General features: G+C 36.8%; 2 protein-coding genes across 3 annotated transcripts in view; both read right to left on the bottom strand.

Moving 5' to 3' along the window:
• Positions 1 to 12886, bottom strand: part of LOC123528053 (uncharacterized) — a 23076-nt gene extending 10190 nt beyond the window's left edge. The window contains exons 1-2 of one of the 2 annotated variants that reach the window (XM_053522806.1): positions 12417 to 12886; positions 4624 to 7254 (exon numbers count right to left, since the gene is read on the bottom strand). In XM_053522806.1, the coding sequence (XP_053378781.1) occupies positions 4853 to 7254; positions 12417 to 12438 (2424 nt within the window). In that variant the 5' untranslated portion in view covers positions 12439 to 12886 and the 3' untranslated portion in view covers positions 4624 to 4852. Of the gene's footprint in view, positions 1 to 4623; positions 7255 to 10961; positions 11786 to 12416 lie in introns of those variants that run through there. The other variant, XM_053522805.1, reaches the window with a different exon arrangement.
• Positions 12887 to 22492: 9606 nt separating this feature from the next.
• Positions 22493 to 26277, bottom strand: part of LOC128546079 (uncharacterized) — a 29566-nt gene continuing 25781 nt past the window's right edge. The window contains exon 3 of the mRNA XM_053523975.1: positions 22493 to 23306. Coding sequence (XP_053379950.1) covers positions 23236 to 23306 — 71 coding nt within the window. The 3' untranslated portion in view covers positions 22493 to 23235. The remainder of the gene's footprint in view (positions 23307 to 26277) is intronic.

Here is a 26277-nt window from a genome sequence, read left to right as displayed (position 1 = left end):
GATAACCCAATATCAAATTCGTCCAAGATTTCATAAAGGGTAACATTCTGACCAAGATTCATTAAGATTGGGCTAAAAATGTGACCTCTAGAGTGTTAACAAGCTTTTCCTTTGATTTGACCTGGTGACCTAGTTTTTGACCCCAGGTGACCCGATATCAAAGTCCTCTAAGATTTTATTGAGGGTAACATTCTGACCAAGTTTCATTAAGATTGGGCCAAAATTGTGACCTCTAGAGTGTTAACAAGCTTTTCCTTTGATTTGACCTGGTGACCTAGTTTTTGACCCCACATAACCCAATATCAATCTCGTTTAAGATAATATTAAGGGTAACATTCTGACCAAGTTTCATTAAGATTGAGTCAAAATTGTGACCTCTAGAGTGTTAACAAGCTTTTCCTTTGATTTGACCTGGTGACCTAGTTTTTGACCCCAGATAACCCAATATCAAACTCGTCCAAGATTTTATTGAGGATAACATTCTGACCAAGTTTCATTACGATTGGACCAAAAATGTGACCTCTAGAGTGTTAACAGTCAAATTGTTGATGACGGATGACGGACATAGGGCGATCACAAAAGCTCATCTTTGAGCACTTCGTGCTCAGGTGAGCTAAAAGTGTAAACAGAGTTGTGGAACCTGTGCACTGCATGTCAGATCATGACAGTTAACAAGTGTGTGAAGATTCAAAGCATTCCCATTAGTGGGTACTGAGATTCCAGCTAACCAAATATTTGTAAGTCGAAAAAAGGGGCATAACTCTGCAAAATGCAAAAAAGAGTTATGGAACCTGTGCACAATATGTCAGATCATGACAGTTAACAAGCATGTGAAGTTTCAAAAGATTCCAATCAGTGAGTACTTAGATTCCAGCTTACATACAAAACTTTAACCAAAACTTTTTAAGTCGAAAAAAGGGGCATAATTCTGCAAAAAATACAAAATAGAGTTATGGAACCTGTGCACTGCATGTCAGATCATGACAGTTAACAAGTGTGTGAAGTTTCAAAAGAATCAAATCAGTGGGTACTTAGATTCCAGTTTACATACAAAACTTTAACCAAAAATATCTAAGTCAAAAAAGGGGCATAATTTTGTAAAACGTGCAAACAGAGTTATGGAACCTATGCAGTGAATGTCAGATAATGACAGTTTAACTTAACAAGTGTGTGAAGTTTCAAAGCATTCCCTTTAGTGGGTGCTGAGATTCCAGCTTATATGCAAAATTTTTACCAAAAATTTCTAAGTAAAAAAAGGGGCATAATTCTGTAAAAATGCAAATAGAGTTATGGAACATGTGCACTGCATGTCAGATCATGACAGTAAACTCGTTTGTGAAGTTTCAAAGCATTCCCATAATGGGTACTGAGATTCCAGCTTACATGCAAAAGTTTAACCAGAAATTCCTAAGTCGAAAAAAGGGGCATAATTTTGTAAAAATGCAAAATAGCATACCCAACTTTTTTCTTCTTAGGCGTCTTATCAAGCCATCCGCAGCGGGGTGTGAGAACAGCCGCCGCAGAGGCTTTCCGATATCAGACACACCTGAGATTTACATTGAAATATAGAAGGATTAAATTTTGTTTCGACCATTCTTATTTCCTGGTCTGATATTTAAATTTATCACTGTTCCTGCCATAAAATTCATTTTCTTATCTTTCCACTGGTGCATTTTTTATTAATGTAACACTATTTGTTCTTGCTTCCAATTTCATTTGAAACCAACCATAGTATTTCCCTATATAACCTATATAAAATGCAAGCAAAACACGTTTTTCGCTTACTTTAAAGGACATTTAATACTGTTTCTCCTCTGATACAAATTTTATCACTGTTATGACGTGAAAGTATAACAAACAAAGAAAATTATGATATAAAAATATTTAAAGTAATTCAATAGCATCTTGCTTCCATTTGCATTTAAAAACGGCTGAAATTGCACTTTAGCCACTCTGCCCAAAATGACCGAGTTATGTTCGGTTAGCTGATAAGATTCTCTGTCTTGCTTGAAGTAGTAGAGGCAAAGATATTAGAACTATTATTGCTGGAATACCATATGAGAGCTTAAGTGTTTTGGCTGATTGTTTTAAAAATAAAAGACAAAACATTGCCTTTATCCCATTTTGCGTTACATGTCGTTTATTTTATGTAAAAAAAAAGAAAATGGTGTCAAAAATTACTGTGTATTTCGTTAAAAGTCAGTCATGTGTCATTGTTACAGTCAAAAAATGTAAATTGTCTCAACCACGTGTCATTGAAATACTCGATCTTAGAATATAACAGATTTAAAATGTAAAAAATTACAGTTTATAGTTTTGTAAATTGTACATCCACGCTTCACTGTGACTGACAGAATATATCGGTTGCATATTTGTAAAAGTGAAATTGGTGCGTGCGAAATAAAAATAGTATAACGTGCACATTCAGTATAGAAATTAAACAAAATCAGAATTCTAAACTGTTTTTACAGGGTTTTCGCTTCTATTACTATTTATCAGAATCGGATCAGTGCATAACAGAATAAATCACAGCTATACCAACATACGACTGTATTAATTTTACTGTGTATGTATTACCAGATTGCTATATGATATAATGGACTAATATATAAATTTAGTACTACAGGAAGTATATAAAATATTCTATTGATTCGAGTGTTTAATTGTAATTATCATGTTTACAGTCGAACAAATAGTTGTCAAAACTTTTCTAAGTTTAAATGTGAACAATGACCTGACATGATGTATCTTTTAACTTGATATCTTTTTATTTAAAATAGATTTTAATATTACAGTAAAATATGATTAAATGATTTTAAAGTAAAATATCATATAGCATGTTGGCTGTTTTGCTTATTATATATAAGCGTGTAATGTGTTTCTGATTGCTGTCAGCATGACAATATGATAAAACTTCTGTTAACACAGCAGGTATTCGCGCCTGTATAAGGGTCAGCTATAAAAAGAAAAACTTCATGATGAAAAGAAATGAAAGAAAATGAACTGGATGTTTAATTAAATCATCATATTTCTATCCTAAAAATATATCCTAAAACGTTGACTTTTTCGGAAATTATTGAATACTTTTGATCACAGAATTGCGAGTTTACACAACTGCATGCAGTGTGTGCTATCCATACGGATATATACAACCAGATGATCTATTGCGCAACATTAGCCTGGGAAGCCGTTGATAATATTTGTGCTTTGTCAGAAGAAATCATACCTAATGTTTATTCATTAAAGATATCACTTAATTTGAGCTAATTAGTGTAAATTGGCATTCATCGAGTTTCTGATATTATCAATTTGCAGGTAGAAAAAAAAAGTTAGAAATTGTCAGACTGGATTCCCAGGCTAGCGCAACATATCAAACTTGATTAACTAAGCAAATGCAAATGCGATAGTGGTCTGATAAACCTAAAATTTTAGTACTTAAAATTATGTGACCGGTGTCTTAAATTTTTATTTCTTTCTGTACTGTTACATATTGTAAATACATGTGTTTAGTTGCTGCAAGTTAAAGTTTCCACAATGCCAGACTGCCCAAGTCCATTTCATAGCCTGTACTCATTTGATAAAACCGAAAGAAAGCGTAGAAGCAAAATGTTATTTTAACACTAAATGTTACAAATCGAGTTTTAAAAGCTTTTGATGAATCAAAATTTTCTTATACGGGTATCTTTACAATTTAAATGTTTTTTAATTAAAATTTCAATCACATATCACTGATGAAATGATTTTTTTATCATTACAATTCATATGATCATAATTACATCATAGCTATCTTTTCATAAGTTTGGTTATTATTTGAGGTGATCATGAAAATATTTTATTCTGTAAAATTCTTGCATTAATTATACGGACTCCCATTTAAATTCGTCTTTCCTTTTCTTTTATAGATGGTAATAACAACACTGTTTATTTGCGAAAAGTAGCCTGGGTTCCAGTCTGTTGATTTTTCATGAGTTTCTGTTCTACTGTTAGAAACTAACCGGGCCAGTAACAGCAACTTTCTCATACACATAAGATATAGCGCATATGTTATGAAAAAGCAAAACTTATCACCGACTGAATCTCAGGCTAGGTGATAAGATACCGGGTAGATAAGGGGAGAAACTCGCATATCTAATTCTTCTTATCAACGGTAAATACAGGGTACTGTCCCTTGATGAAAGAAGACTTTAGTTTGACATGAGTTACGGGACCTGTGTATTGCATGTCAGATTATGACAGTTAACAAGTGTGTGAAGTTTCAATACATTCCCATCAGTGGGTACTGAGATTCAAGCTTATATACAAAACTTTGACCAAAATTTTCTACAAGAAGTGTGACGGACGGACGGACGAACGGACAAGGTGGCGACTATATGCTCTCAACCCTACTCCCCTTCCTCCCACCCCTACAGGGAGCATAAACACTATGTCATTCTGTCATTAAACTACACAGGAATTGAGAGTAACTGTGGTCAATTTGGAGACAGAGCTCAATTAACTTTTTTAATGAAACAATTTTACAAAGATGGCCCTTTTTAACATGACGTGGCTCAATTCTGTAAAATTGTTTTATAATATGAAATCAAATTTAGAATATAATAAATAAAAGCAAATAAAATGACTTACTTGTGTATAAATCCATGTTATAAGAACGTCCATTTTTTCCTCCAAGAATGTATCGATGTTTATTTTATCACTCGCGACTAGCGACTGTCACTATTCCTAATTATGCACACGTGTAGATCTATATACATGTTACACATATGTCATCGTGTAATGATTTATAGTAACACATTTTGAATGAACAATGTTTATATACATTGACACTATCAGTCTGAGTTTATTTAGTAACTAATTAACTTTCAACTTTTGTTTCAAACACAAACTCTCCTCTATTATCCCGCGTAACTCGGAGATTCTGAGATGAGCGTATATATTGTTTAACGTGTTCAAACTCTGTTCTCGGTTCTATCTTACACCAGTATATTGTTACTGTGACTTTGTGTGAAAGTTTCTCCACTACCTTAACGAGATCACGCAATGTTGAAGCAGACATGTTTACAAACCGCAAATCAACATGTTTAATATTTCCCATTTCAGAAGGCAGCGACATTTCACCTAGATTGATACCCACCAACTTCACGTGTTCCACTTGACTATTAACTTTCAATTGTGACACTTCAGGTATCGAGCCCAATTCTAACTTCCTTAGATCTGAATGCTGACTAAAATCTAAACTGTAACTACACGACTTGTAGTGCTCGACACAGTGTAAGTCCCGCAATCTAATCTCCGTCATTGTTTTTCTGTTTATAATATAATTCAGAAACTCATTCAGCACATTGTGGCTCGTAAAGAAACCGTGGATATAAATTGCTTGTAACAGAGAGTTATTCTGTAATGTTTCCAACATTTCACGGCTCAAAGGACCAAACGATAGGCCTATAACAGTGAGACATTTCGGCGACTTGTTAAACAGTACAGGAAGTAGGCCTAGCGGCTGTTTAAAGTTACCCCGGCAGTATATTTTATTGATCTGGAACAGTTCGTGCAATGCACAACAATCGATAATTTCACGTAAACTACGACCACTGTTTGTGTTGATATTTATTGACGCCATGTTTGTTTTATTGTGTACTGCGAGCCGTGCTAGATGCTTAAAGTATTTTTCTTCTTTACAATCTTCACTAAAGAAAAAATCTTGGCAGCAAACTTTGAGTTCCTTATCGCTTGTGTTTTCTTTCATACAAGACATGTACATGTCTTGTATGTCTTTCAGAGGTTCACAGTACTGGTCAGTCGTAGTTCTGTATTCGCTCGTTCTCGTATCTTCACTGATTACTGACATGAAATTAGGAGATATTGAAGAAATGATTTCTGCATTCACCATTCCACTGGTGAAAACAAACACTGTCGACATGTCAAGAATACTTTGCACACTTTTGCATTCCTTCAGAAAGATTTCTTTGACATCACTTTCATTTTGACAGCTAATGTACAATGCACAAAAAAATTCTTGTATTGTTTTGTGCGAGAAAGAACATTTAGAAATTTGTTTTGTTAGTGTCTTTTCTGTACTTTGTGTTAATATTCCCGAGTCAAGACTAAATTTCAAATAATTTGATGACAGATACTTTTCAGTCACTGACTGACTGAAAACAAGAGTGCTCTCCTTAGTTTCACTGAATAGTGTTTCAAATGCTAATTGTCCTAAAGCTTTCAGATATGTGCAGTATTTAGTACAATGTTTATATTCACTGAAGCATTGTGGAATATCACTCTGGGAGGGTTCGCACGTTAGTTTCACTTCCGGATGTTTGCTTATCGTTCTTGACAGCAGAAGTTCAATAATGCTTGCATATAGTCCGCACTTTGACTGTCCAAGTGGAATATTGTCACACCATAAACAAATGAGATACATCGTAAGAAGGGGGACGGATTCCAAATCCTCAAGTTTATTTTCCTTGACTTTTTTATTCAACTGTTTGGCCCGGAGTTTTGCTTCAGCAATATGCAGATTCTTTATTTTTGAAATCGCCCTTTCCTCTAATATCTGTGCTGACTCAGAGGTTAATTTTACTAGTTCCACTTTCTTACCTATTTCACTAGTTTTAAGATTCAACACACCTAATTTCCAAGGTCTTGACGTGGTTAGGATTACACATGTTTCACGTGCATTACGATGAGGGTTCGTTTTGGGCACTTTTGCACATTTCTTTTCGGGATGAATCCACTCGTCTAAACCATCTAATATTATAAGATGTCGTTCGCGATGCAGAATCTCCTGAACGAAATCTTTTGTCAATGCAAAATCCCGAGACAAATTTTGCATAATTTGGTTCATTATCAAATCATCAATGCTACAATCATCAGAAGAATCCCGCAATAACACAAGAAACAAAAACTCAAAACCAAGCATGGCCTTTATCACATCTTCGTTGAAGTACTTTGTGCATTTAGTTTCGGGCCGATGAGCCTGGCACCACGTGATAGCAAGATATTTTGAAAATGCAGTTTTCCCAAATCCAGCATCTGCGGATAAATATATTTCAGAACTTTTTTCAGACTGGAATAAGTCCGACAACGATTTAACTGGAGTTTTAGTCTCTTCCCCAGCTGGATTTTTCTTTTCAATGAAATTCATTTCAGGCAAAATGTAAAAATCTACAAGTGGAGTGTCGTGCTCCTCGAATAGCGGTGACAGTGGTATTGTACTGTATCTGTTTGAGTAGAAGGTTGCCAAATCGTCTTTCAGCTCTGAAATACAGGGAAAAAACATTTAACATTACAGTAAAACACATTCAAGCTTACATAGTCAATATCTGTAGTAATTACGTGACCGTTCATAAAATTCGGGCCATAGATTTGCCATGTATAAACGTTCTCTATTGCACACATGTTAACCGAGTTATAAGAAAATAAATAGAAACTAGAAAATGCTTTTGTAAAAAAGCGCATGTCTCCCCCAATGCAAAGTCCTATAGGCAAGAAGTCAATAGGGGTCAGGAGCGAAAGTCAAAGAGACACTGATGGTTGGCTGCAATAGGGATCATCTACTTGGCATGTCCAGTCATCCCGCTAAATTTCAACACTCTTGGCCTAGTGGTTCTCAAGTCACTGTTCAGGCTCCTGTGACCTTGACCTTTGATCAAGTGACCTCAAAATAAATAGGGGTCATCTACTCTGCATGTCCAATCATCCTATTAAGTTTCAACATTGTAGGTAAAGTGGTTCTCAAGTTATTTCCAAAAAATGATTTTACATGAACAGGCCACTGTGACCTTGACCTTTAATAGACTGACCCCAAAATCAATAGACATTCTGGGTCAAGTTGTTCTCAAGTTATTGATCGGAACTGGTTATCAATGTTCAGGCCCCTGTGACCTTGACCTTTAACGGAGTGACCCCAAAAACAATAGGGGTCATTTACTCTGCATGAACAATCATCCTATGAAGTTTCAACATTCTGGGTCGAGAGGTTCTCAAGTTATTGATTGGAAATGGTTTTCCATGTTCATGGCCCGTGGCCTTGACCTTTAACAGAGTGACCCTCAAATCGTTAGGGGTCATCTACTCTGCATGACCAATCATCCTATTTAGTTTCATAATTCTGGGTCAAGTGGTTCTCAAGTTACTGACCGGAAATGGTTTTCAATGTTCGGGCCCCTGTGACCTTGACCTTTCACAGAGTGACCCCAAAATCGTTAAGGGTCATCTACTCTGCATGTACAATCATCCTCTGAAGTTTCAACATTCTGGGTCAAGTGGTTCTCAAGTTATTGACCGGAAATGGTTTTCAATGTTCAGGCCCCTGTGACCTTGACCTTTAATGGAGTGACCCCAAGATCGATAGGGGTCATCTACTTTGCATGTACAATCATCCTCTGAAGTTTCAACATTCTGGGTCAAGTGGTTCTCTAGTTATTGATCGGAAATGGTTTTCAATGTTCAGGCCCCTGTGACCTTGACCTTTGATGGAGTGACCCCAAAATCAATAGGGGTCATCTACTCTTCATGAGCAATCATCCTATGAAGTTTCAACATTCGGGGTCAAGTGGTTCTCTAGTTATTGATCGGAAATGGTTTTCAATGTTCAGGCCCCTGTGACCTTGACCTTTGACGGAGTGACCCCAAAATCAATAGGGGTCATCTACTCTTCATGACCAATCATCCTATGAAGTTTCAACATTCTGGGTCAAGTGGTTCTCTAGTTATTGATCGGAAATGGTTTTCAATGTTCAGGCCCCTGTGACCTTGACCTTTGACGGAGTGACCCCAAAATCAATAGGGGTCATCTACTCTGCATGACCAATCATCCTATGAAGTTTCAACATTCTGGGTCAAGTGGTTCTCTAGTTATTGATCGGAAATGGTTTTCAATATTCAGGCCCCTGTGACCTTGACCTTTGACGGAGTGACCCCAAAATCAATAGGGGTCATCTACTCTGCATGACCAATCATCAAATGAAGTTTCAACATTCTGGGTCAAGTGGTTCTCTAGTTATTGATCGGAAATGGTTTTCAATGTTCAGGCCCCTGTGACCTTGACCTTTGACGGAGTGACCCCAGAAACAATAGGGGTCGTCTACTCCAGCAGCCCTACAACCCTATGAAGTTTGAAGGTTCTAGGTCAAATGGTTCTCCAGTTATTGCTCGGAAATGAAGTGTGACGTACGGACGGACAGGGCAAAAACAATATGTCTCCTGGGGGAGACATAATAACTGTTAGATATAATTTCTGATGGCATGTTATTGTCCGTAAGTATTGACCTGTCACTCATGAATTTTCCTTTTATTTCCGTAAATTAATTCTCGGTGTCCGAACATGAAAAGTGATATAAGTTTAACATATATATAATTCCTTGTCACATGTGCAGACGGCTGTTCGGACAAAGCGTTTCTGACCGGATTTTTTTATAGTTAGTTTTTTTATGCAAACTAACCATTTATCGGATCAAACGTCAACCGTTGTAGAAAAAGCGGAAAAAAATTGTTTTAGAAGTATCTTTGATATACAAAAATACAAAATACTTGTCACCAGCGTTTCCAGAAAATAAATACAACAAGAAACAATAAAAATTCATAAAAATATGATGCATAAAATAATGAACAATAAAACAGGCATCGATAGCATTACATTACATAAAAATGATATAATGTGATTTCGAAACCGTGGTAACATGCTGGGAAGTCAGACACTTTACCACTGCGCAATCGTGTCATCTGTTAACTGTATCTGTTACTTAAGTAATATGGATATTTTCAGATTACAAGTATTGCGTAAATTAACGAAAACGTCCGAAAATATTGGCGAAGATTAATGAGTGCCAGGTCAATACTTACAGTTGAATAACAAAAATACTTGTCCTCGGCCTTTGGACTTCTGGCAGTACCTTTGATAACTAATAAATTGTATCAAAATGAATACTGCACTTTGATTGGAAGAAAAACTAAACGAAAGTGGCCATACAAAATCAGGTAACTTTATTAAGACTTAAGAAGTAAATTTTTAGCTTTGATTTATAATTATTGCAAAGAAACTAGTATTCAATATAGTCAGTGCACATAGCAAAATCTATGGACCAGTGTTACGTAATAATAAACGTATATCAATCAAGGACAGTGTAGTAAATTTTTATTTGTTAAAAAATCACGATCGTATTCATATATATATATATATTATATGTTATCACAATTAATCAAATCGGATCACATTTTCAGGTGCTGGTTTGTGTGCTTATCCTTACGTATTACATAAAATATTCGCACTTGTTAGCGTGCATTAGTTTGATTATAACTGTCTTCCGTTTAAGTGTGCAGTGGATTAAACTATTCCGGGAAGGAAATTGACTATTGATCTACACCCAGAACCTATGGACCGAGCCGAAGTCATTTTCCGAGGCTAATTTAGTCTAATTAATTGACCACATTAAAAGTATATACATGTTTTATTATATCAACAAACAGTACGTGATAAAAGTTTTACAGGTGGAAAGTTGTACGTTATCCTGCGATGTCACGCTTTTTTGCAAGTTGACGTTACGTCATTTACGTTTATCATTTAGTTTACCTGACAAAATGTTACATGTACTTTAAATCCGTGTTTGATGACATTCACTTTAACTAAAAATACACAAAACACTAAAATATACACCTTCGTATGTAAATGTCAGATAAAACAAGAATGATATCAACAGTGCATGACAGAATGATAAACAAAATCCACAATAGGGCTTAGCTAAAAAAATAATCGGACATGAAAGTTTTGAATGTTTCATTTCAAATAGACAGAAACTGTAGCAGAAGTTATGCTACAAAATACATAAAGGGGCAACAACTCCAAATAAACAAGAGGTCTCAGAGCACGAAATTCCCGATAACTGCACAAGGAATAGAAATTATTGTGTCACTGTGTACTAAAAGTTTGACTTATTGACCAAAACTCAAAATTAACGGTCATTTACCAGTCATACATGCGACCTCCGTGTCATATGTGATCTCGGACCAAAGCATCATTCTCTAGTTATTTGGCAAAAATGTGACATTGACCTTTGACCTACTGACGTGCTGTCCTCAAAATCAATATTGGTTATCTGCTGGTCATGCTAATCCTAGGCCCTAGCATTCTTAAGTTATCGTCAGAAACGGTTTAACTGTTCCGAATCACTGTGACCTTGACCTTTGAGCAACTGACCTTAAAATCAACAGGGGTCATCTGCTGGTCATGATCAACCTTCCTCTTAAGTTCCGTGATTCTAGGCCTAAGTGTTCTTAAGTTATTGTCCGGAATTCGTTTAACTGTTCTGGGTCACTTTGATCTTGACCACTGGCGACCGTTTACTTTTTATGATCCTTCGCCCAAGCTTTCTCAAGTTATCGTCCGGAAATGGTTTAACTTAATTTATGACCACTATGACCTTGATCTTTGACCTACTAACTTAAAAAGTAAGGGCATTTTGCTGGTCATGATAAGCCTTTCTAATAAGTTTCACGATCCTAGGCCTAAGCGTTCTTGAGTTATTATCCAGAAACTGTTTAACTGTTCCGGGTCAGTGTGACCTTGACCTCTGATATACTGACCTCTAAATCAACAGAGGTCATCTGCTGGTCATTTTCAACGTTCCTATTAATTTTCCTAACTAGGCCAAAGCATTCTTGGGTTATCATCCCGAAAGTGATTGGTCTGTAAAACAGTCATGATTCTTCGCAGGGGACATAATTGGTCAGATATAAAAGTCACATTAATATGCTCACGTCCACTTTATGTCGATGAGGTGCAAGCAAGTTTCATTTCAAACGGTCTGAAACTATAAGAGTTAAGTACACGACTGTAATATGTGTTCAAGTCCGTGTCTCTAAAATATATCGGACATGAATGTCCCGAAAATATGCACATGTCCACATTATGTTGCTGCCGTATCGATATACCAAGTTTCATTACAGTTGTATGAAAACTGTAGGAGAGCACACAACATTTTGCTGAACTGAAAAAAAAGAACAACAAATACTTAATTAAATAGATTAACTCCTGGAGAAAGAATTAGACATACATTTTTTAAAAGTTCCGAAAATATGTGCATGGCCACTTCGTGCAGATGGTGTTTGCCAGGTTTTATTTCAATTAGATGGAAACTGTAGGAGTTGAGTACGCCGAAAAGAAAATGTAACGGACGGACTAACGGACGAACAGATCAAACATCATATGTTTCTCCGTGTCTTCGATAAATTTGATATAAAAAGAGGACCAAGAAACATAAAACAAATAGTCAAAACGTGTGTTTTCAGTTGTTTTTAGTTGTTTTCTTTTTAGTCTGCAGCAGCCGACAATCTATTGACACAGCTTTATTCCAAGAAAAAACCTATATTTTCATACTAACACAAAGCGAAGAATAAGGTGACTATAGAAGAAATCTACATACCTTTTCTTTTATTTATAGACATCAAAATTTTATATTTTATTGATATTTCTCTCGTTTATGGCTAAAATGACACACCAACTTACGCTGTAACCAGCGTCTAATGAAAAATACAGCAGTTCTATAAATAGCGCTGAGTGCAAAGTGTCAAAAATCTATTGACACGATATATAATGGAGCCGCGCCATGAGAAAACCGACATGGTTAGTTTGCGACCATCATGGATCCAAACCAGCCTGCACCATGCTGTTCGCTTTCAAAGCCTATTGCAATTAGAGAAACCGTTAGCGAACAGCCTGAATGGATCCTTACAAGACTGCGCGGATGCGCAGGCTGGCCCCGCAAACGTATTATGTTGGTTTTCTCACGGCGCAGCTCATATATAAAAAGAAATAGATCACTTCCGTACGTTTTCAAGTATCTTAGTCCTACGTACAAGGTTTTGAGTCCTATGAACATTTAATGACCTTTATTCTTGTTTATTTATTTATTTATTTATTTTGCTGGGTTTAACGTCGCACCGACACAATTACCTGTCACAATGTCATGGCGACTTTCCAGCTTTGATGGCAGAGGAAGACCCCAGGTGCCCCTCCGTGTATTATTTCATCACGAACGGGAACCTGGGTAGAACCACCGACCTTCCGTAAGCCAGCTGGACAGCTTCGTCACATGAAGAATTCAAAGCCCAGATTGAGGCTCGAACCCAAATCGATGAGAGATAAGTGAGTTATTTGAAGTCATCGGCCTTAACCTCTCGGCCACGGAGGCTTAAATAAACACTCGATATGAAACACAAGAACTGTAAGGATTTTCGCATGTTGCTATATAACGCTTCCATAAAAGCATTTTCTATAACTAGCATGTTAAGACTATCCTTTCAAAGAGAGGACCAAGCGGTCAAGCGGTGAAATGCCAGACTACGGTCATGAGTTCGAACCACCTCTAGGTATACTAAAAACCTTGAAAATGTACCTTTCAATCTTGATTCGTGTAATGTGCTTCGAACCTTGTCATCTGCTGACTACATTGAATAAATTTAAAGCAGAACAAAGGCCTGTTTCCAAAAACTTCGTACGCGTTTCGTTCGATTAAAAAAGACTGTTTTTTTCGTACAAATGTTTTGTTTTCATTTTGCGATTAACAAAAATATAAGTAAATAAAACAATGAATAAACCCGGCCATAATTATTCATTATCGGAATTTTATAATACATGTATCATTATAATTTTCATGTCCAATATATTAAGTTAGAATTCATTGTACAAGAGATTGTTAGAAACACCTATTTAAAGATCAACATTCAACTTAAAGCAGATACAAAAGACGCTCCAATTTCAGAAGCTTCTTTATCTTTACAAGGTGTAAAGCATCCATACACGTACGGGACTCTTGTCCAGATGATAGCAATTTTAGTTGGAGGAGCGGGGGCTTGAACTAATGACCCCTGGTTTCGTCGTCAGACAATGTTACCACTGTACCACTGCGTCCGCTCTGGTAATTGTTGAGAAACCGTGATGCAATTATGTAAAGTGTTGGTCAGGCATGAAATATCAATATATTTATTATTGATTACACTTTACTTGAAAGTAAAGACACCGCTTTGCGGTAGCATGCCCAGTTTTATGCAACATTATGGAGATATTTCGAGCGAAATAAAGACTCACGTGGCTTTCCGTTAAAGCCGAACTTGTAGAAAACAGATACATCAATACTCAAATTTTCGGATGTTTTTTTTTCTTCTTCTTTCAAGTTGTATACGGGAGATGACGTTTATAGTGTTAAGACTATGGAGGTTTTATTTCCTTTACTGTAATTCTCTACATTTGATAAACCGGAAATAATGACATAACGTCATTTATCCGGATTACGATGGGTGGTTATACATCGGGCGTAATAATTTGACGAGGGCATAGTCAAAGTGAAATTATTTGTACGACGTATTACCACCCGTGTGTATAAATAGTGTCAAAACACGGTTGTTCTATAAGTTATTTCGATTCTAATATGCCCTTAATCTACAACAGTAGATACAATATAGAAGCGCTCTTTCTTGGTCGCAACATAAACTTTGACGTCACCGCACATTAACGTGACGTCATTCTAGCATAAGTGTGTTTTAACAGAGACAAGCATATTAGAATTTATCATCTGTACTGAAATATTATGTTTCTTTTTCCGTTAAATGACTTTTTTAATCGATAAATATTTTATAAGGAACAAAGAGAAACTACCAAGATATTCAATTTTTATCCCGTTTTACGTAAAACATAATTATTACTATACAAATCTACTATAGGCCTACAGATGTAGTTCGTCATACGTCATTTACTGCACGAGAGTCATCTTTCATCCCGGGGGTAAGATGGAAGTTCCAAGCACCGGTGAAATCACAAGAAATTCTTGTCTGATATGCAAGAAGACTCCTTCTCGTGTGGCGGTAGCTTTTAGTTCGGTGTGTTAGAGGACAACGATCTAAAGTTCATACTGGCACATTTCATCAAGTCACGCCCATCACGGAAATAGGTGAGAAAATCCCCTTTTTCTCGAAAACTAGAATACGTGGTCAACGTACGAAGCTCTGCCACTTTGTTGGATTTGTACGATGGTATGTATAGGACATGCAATTATTTTTTTAGATTAAATTATCTTGTGCACACGACATCTTATTTCGGGTGCATGGCGTCTTATCTCGTGCGTACGACATCTTATCTTGAACGCTCGACATCTTATCTCAAGCGTTAAACATCTTACCTTGAGCGCTCGACATATTATCTCGAGCGTTCGACATCTTATCTCGAGCACACGACATCTTATCGTGAGCGCTCGACATCTTATTCTCTTGTGCACGGCATCTTATCTCGAGCGCTCGACAGGTTATCTCATATGCAAGACATCTTATTTAATGTGTACGACATTGTATCTTGAGCGCTCGACATATTATCTCGTGCACACAACATCTTATCTCAAGCGCTGGACAGCTTACCTTGAACGCACAACATTTTATCTCGGGCGCTCGACATCTTATCTATTATCTGTGTGTATTCAGATCATAGGACTGTCGCCGTTTTTGCATTTGTTCCATTTATTTATAACCGTTTCATGGGTTCTCAGGGTAATGATTTAAAAACACAATCTGATTTAAAGAAGCAACCAAAATTCAATGATGTCTTAAAGGCTTAAATAAAAGTCCTTGACAAAATACAGATTTAGTATATAGACTCCGCCCATATATCAAAGAATTTCTCGTCAATTCATACCTGCAATTTTATAACTTTTCTCACAATGTGCGAATTGATACTATCAGTCAAACAGCGATTTGTTGCTATTCCAATATGCAATAAGCATCATATATTATGCTCCTTTAATTATATAGGATTACCAATTATGTGCGCTGCACTCCAAAAAGGAGTGAAACACTTGCACTTGTTTAAACAACATCTGAATAGGCGAGATCCTAATCAACCACTTGTCCGTATGTTTTTTTTCTGATGATGTAAACTTACAAAAAGGCCCAAATATACATATAGAAAAATTTCGAGTGCTGGAGATAAGATGTCAAGCGCTCGAGATAAGATACCGTGTGCTCGAGATAAGAGGTCGTGCTCACGAAATAGGATGTCATGTGCATGAGATAAGATGTCAAGCGCTCGAGATAAGAAGTCGAGCGCTCTTATCTATGATGTCATGCGCACGAGATAAAATGCCGTACGCTCGAGATAAAATGTCAAGCGCACGAGATAAGATGTCGAGCGCTTGAAGATAGGATGTCATGCGCACGAGATAAGATGTCGAGCGCTCGAGATAAGACGCTGAGCGCTCGAGATAAGATATCGTGTGCTCGAGATAAGTCTTATTTTCAATTTCGTTACATGTAGCACACAGTCTTTCTTTACGTGCCATGTTGGTATATCTGCCAGTGCCTTTTTTAATAGTGTGTGAACTGACTCTGACTGTAGATAGTATTTGTCTCTTTGACACTTTTCAATGACAGATATTTCTCTATATAATATAATTTCTTAAAACTGAAATACATATCAAGTTTACGAGCATTTAAAGATTGCTGTCTTGACATATTCCACGACTGTATATATTGGTCTATGAATAGAAGTTTAACAATTCTGGAAGCCTTTTCAAATGTGAGACTATATTAGCCATTTTGAGTAAATAAGTGACACTAGATTTTAACAATCTTACATTATTTTCATGGAGCTCCTTTACATCATTGAATACATTAAATGGCAGGTTATTTGAAGTATTTGCTAACATGTGCAATGATTTCAACACAGGTACAATAAGACATAAGTATAATGGAAATCTGACAGTTTCAGACAAAACAGAAACAGAAATATTTGAACATTTTTCGGGAACACCTAAAATATAATTTAAAAAAAATTAAATGAGCATTGTCTACAATGTTTTCTTTACATATTGACAGTATACTCTCAGTCCTCTTACATTTCGCTAAAATAGGTTTTGCCATTGAGACAAATAAATAAGTTCTAACAATGGCTCTGCGTTAACAGTTTAGATTTTTTTACGATTAAAATATATTAAGCACTGGATTGTTTCGCATCCAATTCAACTGTGCCATTAGCACTATTTAAATATTCTGGTAGAGTGTAGCTTTTAACAGTTCATTAATATTTTGAATAAATTAGGACTCAAAACAACATATTGTCTCACTTTAACACTGGACATCACTTTAACACTGGACAGGAATGTTTCTGAAACACTGTAACCGACCTTATAACGTACAGTGCAAATTTCGTGTATATTTTGTAATTCAGATTAAATTGTTCATGAAAGTTTAGATAGTACTACTGATCGATATATCCATCATTCTATCAATCGCACTGCGAAAAAGGGTCAATATCTGGGAATATACGGTCCCGTATATTTAAACAAGAGATCACAGAGTGATCTTGGTGCCCACCAATGTGCCAATTTTGAGTGTTTCAAATTTCAAGACTTATTGACTACCTCAAAGTCAAATTTTCATTTCCGTATAGAACACTGTGCATGTGGTCCAAATTCAAAAGTTGCAGCTTGAAAAAATGTGAAACTAGGTCACTAGATCAATTTCAAGGACAAAACTAAACATGTGCATCAAGTTTGAAGGCTGTAGTGTGAGAAATTGAAAGTAGGTCACTAGGTCAATCTAAGGGTCAAAGTTTATTTCGGTACACAAAACTACGCAAGTGGTTCAGATTTGAAGGCTGTAGCTTGAGAAATGTGAAAGTAGGTCACTAGGTCAAGATCAAGGGTCAAATTTCACTTTAGAACACAAATCTATGCATGTGGTCCAAATTTGAAGCAAAAACGTGAAAGTTTGTCACTAGGTCAATGTCAAGGTCAAAGTTTGTTTCGGTAAACAATCCTATGCATGTGGTCTAAATTTGAAGACTGTAGCTACAGAAATGTGAAAGTAGGTCTCTAGGTCAATCTTAAGGTCAAAGTTAATTTCGGAACACAAAACTATGCAAGTGGTCCAGATTTGAAGGCTGTAGCTTGAGAATTGTGAAAGTAGGTCACTAGGTCAAAATCAAGGTCAAATTTTATTTCGGAACACAGAACTATGCATGTGGTATAAATTTGAAGCATGTACCTTCAAAAATGTGAAAGTAGGTCACTAGGTCAATGTAAAGGTCAAAGTTTGTATCGGTACACAGAACTATGCATGTGGTCCAAAGTTGAAGGCTGTAGCTTGAGAAATGTGAAAGTAGGTCACTAGGTCAAAATCAAGGTCAAATTTCATTTCGGAACACGAAACTATGCATGTGGTCCAAATTTGAAGCCTGTACCTTCAAAACAGTGAAAGTAGGTCACTAGGTCAATGCCAAGGTCAAAGTTTTAATCAGTGCACAAAACTATGCATGTGGTCTAAATTTGAAAGCTGTAGCTACAGAAATGTGAAAGTAGGTCACTAGGTCAAAATCAAGGTCAACTCATGTCAAGGTTCATCTTGTCACTCAAAACCATACATGTGGTCCAAATTTGAATGTTGTAGGTTATTGACAAGAAGATTTTAAAAACTTAAAAGCTTTTCCCTATATAAGTCTATATCAACCATGTGACCCCCAGGGCGGGGCCATATTTGACTATAGGGAAATAATTCCAATAATCTTAGTAGAGAACCACTAGATGATGTCACATACAAAATATCAAAGCCCTAGGTCCTGTGGTTTTGGACAAGAAGTTTTTCCAAGTTTTTCCCTCTATAAGTCTATATAAACCATGTGACCCACGGGGCGGGGCTATATTAGACCCCAGGGAAATAATTTGAATCATCTTGGTAGAGGACCACTAGATGATGCTACATACCAAATATCAAAGCCCTAGACTCTGTCGTTTTGAACAAGAAGATTTTCAAAGTTTTTCGCTATATTAATCTATGTAATTATAAAAATAAACAAAGGCCATAACTCATTCAAAAATTGTTGGACATATCTGATTTTCAGGGGGACACAACTAGGGTATCAATACATCATTCTGATCAAGTTTGGTCAAAATCCCCCCAGTAGTTTCTGAGAAGATGCGATAACGAGAAATTGTTAACGGACGGACGGACGGAAGGACGACAGACCACGGACGCAGAGTGATTTGAATAGCACACCCTCATCAGATGGTGAGCTAAAAATGCGGGAGTATACTTGATGTATATTACAAATACACGGATATAGTATACGATCCCGGGGCCTCCGTGGCCGAGTGGTAAGAGTCGTTGACTTCAAGCCATTTGCCCCTCATCGATGTAGGTTCGAAACCTCATTTGGGGCGTAGAATTCTTCACGTGAGGAAGCCATCCAGCTGGCTTACGGAAGGTCGGTGGTTCTACCCAGGTGCCGGTGTAATGAAGTATTTCGACCCCCCATAGAATAATGCCCCCCCCCCCCCCCCCCGGTCATTATTCTATAGAAAAAGTGACCCCCCGGTCATAGTATTATGACCTCCAGATCATAGTACTATGACTCCCCCACGTGAAGTAAACTGAACCTCACGAAGAATATTGACTCCCATAAAAAAACGACCCCGGTCATTTGGTCAAATTTAGTGATAACACATGTATCTAAGGCCTAATTGCTGCATTTTATGCCCCCACTCAGGGGAGGGGGGCATATAGATTTGCCCTTGTCCGTCCGTCCGTCCTTGACCATTAGCCCCAGATACCATCACTTGACACAGAAATCAGAGCATTCCGCAACGGGAAAAGGGATTCTATTTCTAGACGCTGTATCTTGGTGTATACATTTTTTTCAGGAAAATAACAATTCACAATACGTTCACAAAACACACCAGTGTCAATAATCCCTGCAAACTTCGGTATGAAGTAATTCTTCAGAAGAAAACTGCACAAGAAACTGCTAGCATAGAACTTAGTATTAATAGAAGTTGCAATACTTAGCAGTGGCAGTAAAGTACGGTAGCGGCAACAATAGAAAGTAGTAGTAGTAGTAGTAGTAGTAGTAGTAGTAGTGGCAGTGGTAGAGGCAGTTGCAGTAGCAGCAGCAGCAGCAGAAGAATAAGTGACAGCAACAACAGCAGCAGGAGAAGAAGAGGTAGATGTACAAGACGTATTAGTGGAAGCAGGTATAGTAGTAGCAGTAGAAGCAGTTGTAGTAGTAGTAGTAGAAGTAGTAGTAGTAGTAGTAGTAGTAGAAGAAGAAGTGCATGTAGTAATAGCAATAGAAGTAGCGGCACCAGTAGTAGTAGTACAATCAAAATGTTAAGTATTGGCAATGGAGGGTATTAGAGTTGTAGATCTAGTAAAATTGTCCGTTAGGTTTGGTGGGGATCACTTTTTAATAGATATTATCGTCGAAAGTCTTTTTAGGAGCCGGTGTTTTACACGGAAAGAGTAACTTTTTAAATAGAATAATGTCCGGGAATCGATATCGTATGAGAGTTCGAATGTAGTAATTTCGGCAGTGAGTATTTTACATGGAAGGAGTCACTTTTTCTATAGAATAATAACCGGGGTCGTTATTCTATGAGATTCGAAGGGAGTCATCTTTAGGGAGTCAGTATTTTACTTGGAGGGGTCAGTTTTTCTATAGAATAATGACCGGGGGGTCGTTATTCTATAGAGTTTTCAAAGGGAGTCAGTTTTTTATAAGGGGAGTCAATATTTTACAGGAAAGGAGTCACATTTTCTATAGAATAATAACCGGGGGGTCGTTATTCTATGGGGGTCGAAATACTTCATTACACGGCTCGTGATGAAATAGTGCACGGAGGGGCACCTGGGGTCTTCCTCCACCATTAAAGCTGGAAAGTCGCCATATGACCTAAAAATGTGTCGGTGCGACGTTAAACCCAACAAAATAAAATAAAATAAAGTATACGATCCCGTACACGGAATACTACTGTTGGGAAGTCCGTATATTTGTCATGCATATACGGGATCCCGTATACGCCAAATATACATACATGTGTATTTTCCGTATATTTGAAACATACACTTAAAAAAATGTCCATGGATGGTGTTTCTTCAGTTTATACATAATTTATTTTAGGCCGATTGTGAAAGACGGTCTACAACTTATATTAATCACTCTCGACATCTCATACACCGCCACGTGAGAGAAGATGCCAGTTTCATCTTTTTTTTAAGCTGAGCGCCAAGCAAGGGAAATATAGGTAGTATATTTCACGTCTATCGTATGACGCGGCCGGGGATCGAGCCCACGACCTCCCGCACTCAAAGCGGACGTTGTCATTGGTTTTTATTCGTGTCCTGCTTTTAACATGATTTAAGATTTTTTCCGTATACTTACCGTATTTTAGAATATACAGAACAACTATACGACCATCTATATTCGTGAAATACGTAGTAAACGGAACAAGTATATCCCCCCAAAAAAACAGCCTTGGTCTATATCCTGTATACGGATTTATATACGCCATCCATCCACCAATCCATTCATCTATTATTACCGGTCAAAGATGATAGATTAAAGTAAAAAATGGAAATAGATATGTCATCAAGTAAGTCAGAAAGATAATAGTCATAGATTCTATTCCGGCTATACAGCTGATATCATGTATTGACATACTGCCGTCTGGTGGTAGACGAATCCGGATCTTAATGTATAAATCTATCAAGATATATAAACAATGGACATGGCTAGGGGTCTGTTAACTAGGGTTCTAGACCAAGAGTAAGTAATTTAGTATTACTGTATCACTCGTGTGTATGGTAATTGCTTTGTAAAAGCTAAAGCTAGTCGTGATAAAATTGCCTTTATTACATACACTTTTGTTAAATATTTTTACGAATAGCTTTCATATTGCTTTCAGATAAATTGAATATAAAAGTTTAACAAAAATTACTGACAGCCATGGTTGTAAACTCAAAAGTGAAACGAATGAAACGATTTATCAGAACAGTGCAAGTGTAAAAGTAGAAGAAATAAAGATGACTGATGATCATACATGTTTACTGTCGTGGAATTTTGTCAAAATTCTGTCAAAAACAGCCAGGACGACACTCTCTGTTTCCTGCAACACCACGTGACAGAAAACCTATACGCGCTCAGCCAGCAAATCAGTTATACATGTCAAGAGTTCAAATTATGGCTTATTTACACGAATAATTGCAAAAGAACTGTCCTTGAATATGAAACAATGACGGTTAAATATGTTATGACTATAACTATTCAACAAAAGATCAGTGAATCCTAAAGCATCTGTATTTGATTTATAATGTAATCCGACATTCCAGATACTTCTAGGAATAGATGTGGTCGAATTGTTGGACATTTTTGGCTCGAACAGGCCACAATTTACACCAAGAATACAAAATACCCAACCGGACAAACATTTGTAATTTTAAATAGTAGTTGGGTCTTTGCTTAATTATCTATACTTTATCCGGATACCGTATAAAGAACAACTCAAATTGTTGAAAATGGATTTACTTTTGGCTATCATACACAACTCAATGTCATGAAGTACTTCCGATTCAGAAAAGTAAAAGACACAAATGTACAAGCAGATGTAAATCACTTTATGATAAATACAGAAGTGGAATTCGGCAGGGTGGCTGGTAAATGTAATACAACTATAATATTTACACATTTGTATTATCCAGTTGGTTTAAGTTACAATGGTGGTTTCATGTTTCTATATACAGTGTTGCTGATATTTTGTTACGCTTAAGTAACTCTTTCCTTGTTGCAAATAAAACCAGCCTTTGGATTTACAGCTTTTTTATCATATCAAATTCATGTACACATAAAGTCTGATTGTATGGGCAAATTAATTGATTTACTCGTTTCACTCATAATGTTTGTAAATGATAAGTGTGGAGATATATAGATAGATAGTTTCAAAAACAAGTTGTTCATGCATTAAATGAAAGGATATATCAGTAATTATCTGATATTTATATTTCTGCCAAATTGGTAATATTTTGATTAAAAGTTATGTACTCCCCAAAACATGACCATTTCAACTTGAAAAAAAAACACCTTTAGTGTACGAACATTTTCCGCCTATTTTTCCAGGAACGTGCACCGTTTGTAATTTGATACTGACAGTATTATTCTAGATACTGAAAGTTTTTAGGATAAGGTTTCATATATAAAAGCTTCCCATTAATACCGGAAAATAGGATGACAGGATAATTTCTTCCAAAATATGATACATTAATTTTTTTTGATTTGAATTACCAAACGGAATACCAGTTTGGTAGATTACCTTTGCCATTTAGTAAATATTAACCTCTACAATATCAAGAATTGTTTCAAACAATTTTGTATATCCTTGAGTACACGAAGACTATTATTAGACAGGAAGAAATAATTGCAAGTGAACATTATCAATATTGTAACTTACCTTCTTTTCGTCGAACATATGCATCTTCTTCTGCCTGTTTTGTACCATTACCCTCTGGAATGAGAGAAATAAATGGTAAATCACATTATGAAACATATCTATCAAGAGAACCAAACATTGTAATTATAGTTCGACTATATAAAAATAACACTGACACGGATGCTTCCGCAACATGAGGAAAGTCACAGGCATGGCCCTTATCCCTAATTATTTACAAACAAAACAAAAAAAATTGTAGGAAAACCAGAAAATTTAGTAATCTGTATATGTATTGATATGTAGTTCAACCAAGAACTGTGACCTTGACCTTTGAGCTAGTGAAATTGTTGATGCGCATTACAAAGGTCCTTACAATGACACTACCGACCCAATTTCCAACGCCTTTGAAAGATATTTCTGTTTTTAGATATAGTATTCCCTTAAAGGGGCCAATTGCCCCCATTTGCAGAAATTTAACAGAAGACTTTATAAATGTACTATATGCAAAGTTTGATGAAGATCTATTCGGCACTTTATGAGCGATAGTTGTTTATAATTGTTTCTACTGTAGTTTCTGCGGTCACAAATGAACACTTGCTACTGCAATCTTACACGTACTACTGAGGTATAACACTTGTTACTGCAATCTACCACTTGCTTCTGCAATCTTACACTTGCTACTGAAATTAAACACTTATTACTGCAATCTTACACTTGCTACTGAAATTAAACACTTATTACTGCAATCTTACACTTGCTACTGAAATTAAACACTTATTACTGCAATCTCACACTTGCTACTGAAATATAATATGAAATCTAACACTTGCTACAGTCGCTGTTATCCAACACTTGCTACTGCATTGTAACATTTGTCACTGTAATCTAACACATGGAGTTGCAATCTAACACTTGCTATTGTAATCTACCTCTACTTACTGTAATCTTACACTTGATGCTGCAATCTTACACTCTGTACTGCAATCTAACACTTGTCACTGCAATCTAACACTTGTCACTGCAATCTAACACTTGCTACTACAATCTAACACTTGCTACTACAATCTAACACTAGCTACTGCAGTCTAACACTTGCCACTGCAGTCTAACACTTGCTACTGATATCTTACACTTGCTACTGCAGTCTAACACTTGCCACTGCAGTCTAACACTTGCTACTATAATCTAACACTTGCTCATGCAGTCTAACACTTGCCACAGCAAACTAACACTTGCTACTGCAATCTTACACTAGCAACTGTAATCTAACTCTGGCTACTGTAATGTTACACTTGCTACTGCAGTCTTACACCTTTACTGAAGTCAAACACCTGCTACTGCAATCTAACACTCGCTATTGTAATCTAGCTCTATCTACTGTGATCTAACACTTGCCACTGCAATCTAACACTTGCCACTGCAATCTAACACTTGCTACTGCAATCTAACTCTAGCTACTGTGATGCTACACTTGCTACTGCAGTCTTACGCTTTTTACTGCAATCTAACACTTGCCACTGCAATCTAAGACTTGCCACTACAATCTAACACTTGCTACTGCAATCTAACTCTAGCTACTGTGATGCTACACTTGCTACTGCACTCTTACACTTTTTACTACCTTCTAACACTTGCCACTGCAATCTAACACTTGTCACTACAATCTAACACTTGCTACTGCAATCTAACACTTGCTACTGCAATCTAACTCTAGCTACTGTGATGCTACACTTGCTACTGCACTCTTACACTTTTTACTGCAATCTAACACTTGCCACTGCAATCTAACTCTTGCTACTGCAATCAAAGACTTGCCGCTGCAATCTAACAGTTGTCACTGCAATCTAACACTTGCTACTGCAATCTAACTCTAGCTACTGTGATGCTACACTTGCTACTGCAGCCTTACACTTTTTACTGCAATCGAACACTTGCTACTGCAGTCTAACTCATGCTACTGCAGTCTAACTCTAGCTGCTGTAATCTAACACTTGCTACTGCAATCTAACTCTAGCTACTGTGATGCTACACTTGCTACTGCAGCCTTACACTTTTTACTGCAATCTAACACTTGTCAATGCAATCTAACACTTGCTACTGCAGTCTAACTCTAGCTGCTGTAATCTAACACTTGCTACTGCAATCTAACACTTGCTACTGCAATCTAACTCTAGCTGCTGTGATGCTACACTTGCTACTGCACTCTTACACTTTTCGCTGTAATCTAACACTTGTCACTGCAATCTAACACTTGCTACTGGGATCTAACACTTGCTACTGCAATCTAACTCTAGCTACTGTGATGCTACACTTGCTACTGCAGTCTTACACTTTTTAATGCAATCTAACACTTGCCACTGCAATCTAACACTTGGTACTGCAGCCTTACACTTTTTACTGCAATCTAACACTTGCCACTGCAATCTAACACTTGCTACTGCAATCTAACTCTAGCTACTGTGGTGCTACTCTTGCCACTGCAATCTAACACTTGCCACTGCAATCTAACACTTGTTACTGCAGTCTTACACTTTTTACTGCAATCTAACACTTGCCACTGCAGTTTTACACTTTTTACTGCAATCTAACACTTGCTACTGCAGTCTTACACTTTTTACTGCAATCTAACACTTGCCACTGCAATCTAACACTTGCTACTGCAATCTAACTCTAACTACTGTGATGCTACACTTGCTACTGCAGTCTTACACTTTTTACTGCAATCTAACAATTGCCACTGCAATCTAACACTTGCTACTGCAGCCTTACACTTTTTACTGCAATCTAACACTTGCCACTGCAATATAACACTTGCTACTGTAATCTAACTCTAGCTACTGTGATGCTACTCTTGCCACTGCAATCTAACACTTGCCACTGCAATCTAACACTTGCTACTGCAGCCTTACACTTTTTACTGCAATCTAACACTTGCCACTGCAATCTAACACTTGCTACTGCAATCTAACACTTGCCACTGCCGTCTTACACTTTTTACTGCAATCTAACACTTGCCACTGCAGTCTTACACTTTTTACTGCAATCT

This window comes from Mercenaria mercenaria, chromosome 14 (genome assembly GCF_021730395.1).
Source record: "Mercenaria mercenaria strain notata chromosome 14, MADL_Memer_1, whole genome shotgun sequence".
In the NCBI taxonomy this organism is placed as follows: Eukaryota; Metazoa; Mollusca; class Bivalvia; order Venerida; family Veneridae; genus Mercenaria; species Mercenaria mercenaria.
Note: the sequence above shows the minus strand (reverse complement) of the source record. Positions and strands in the feature narration are given on the sequence as shown.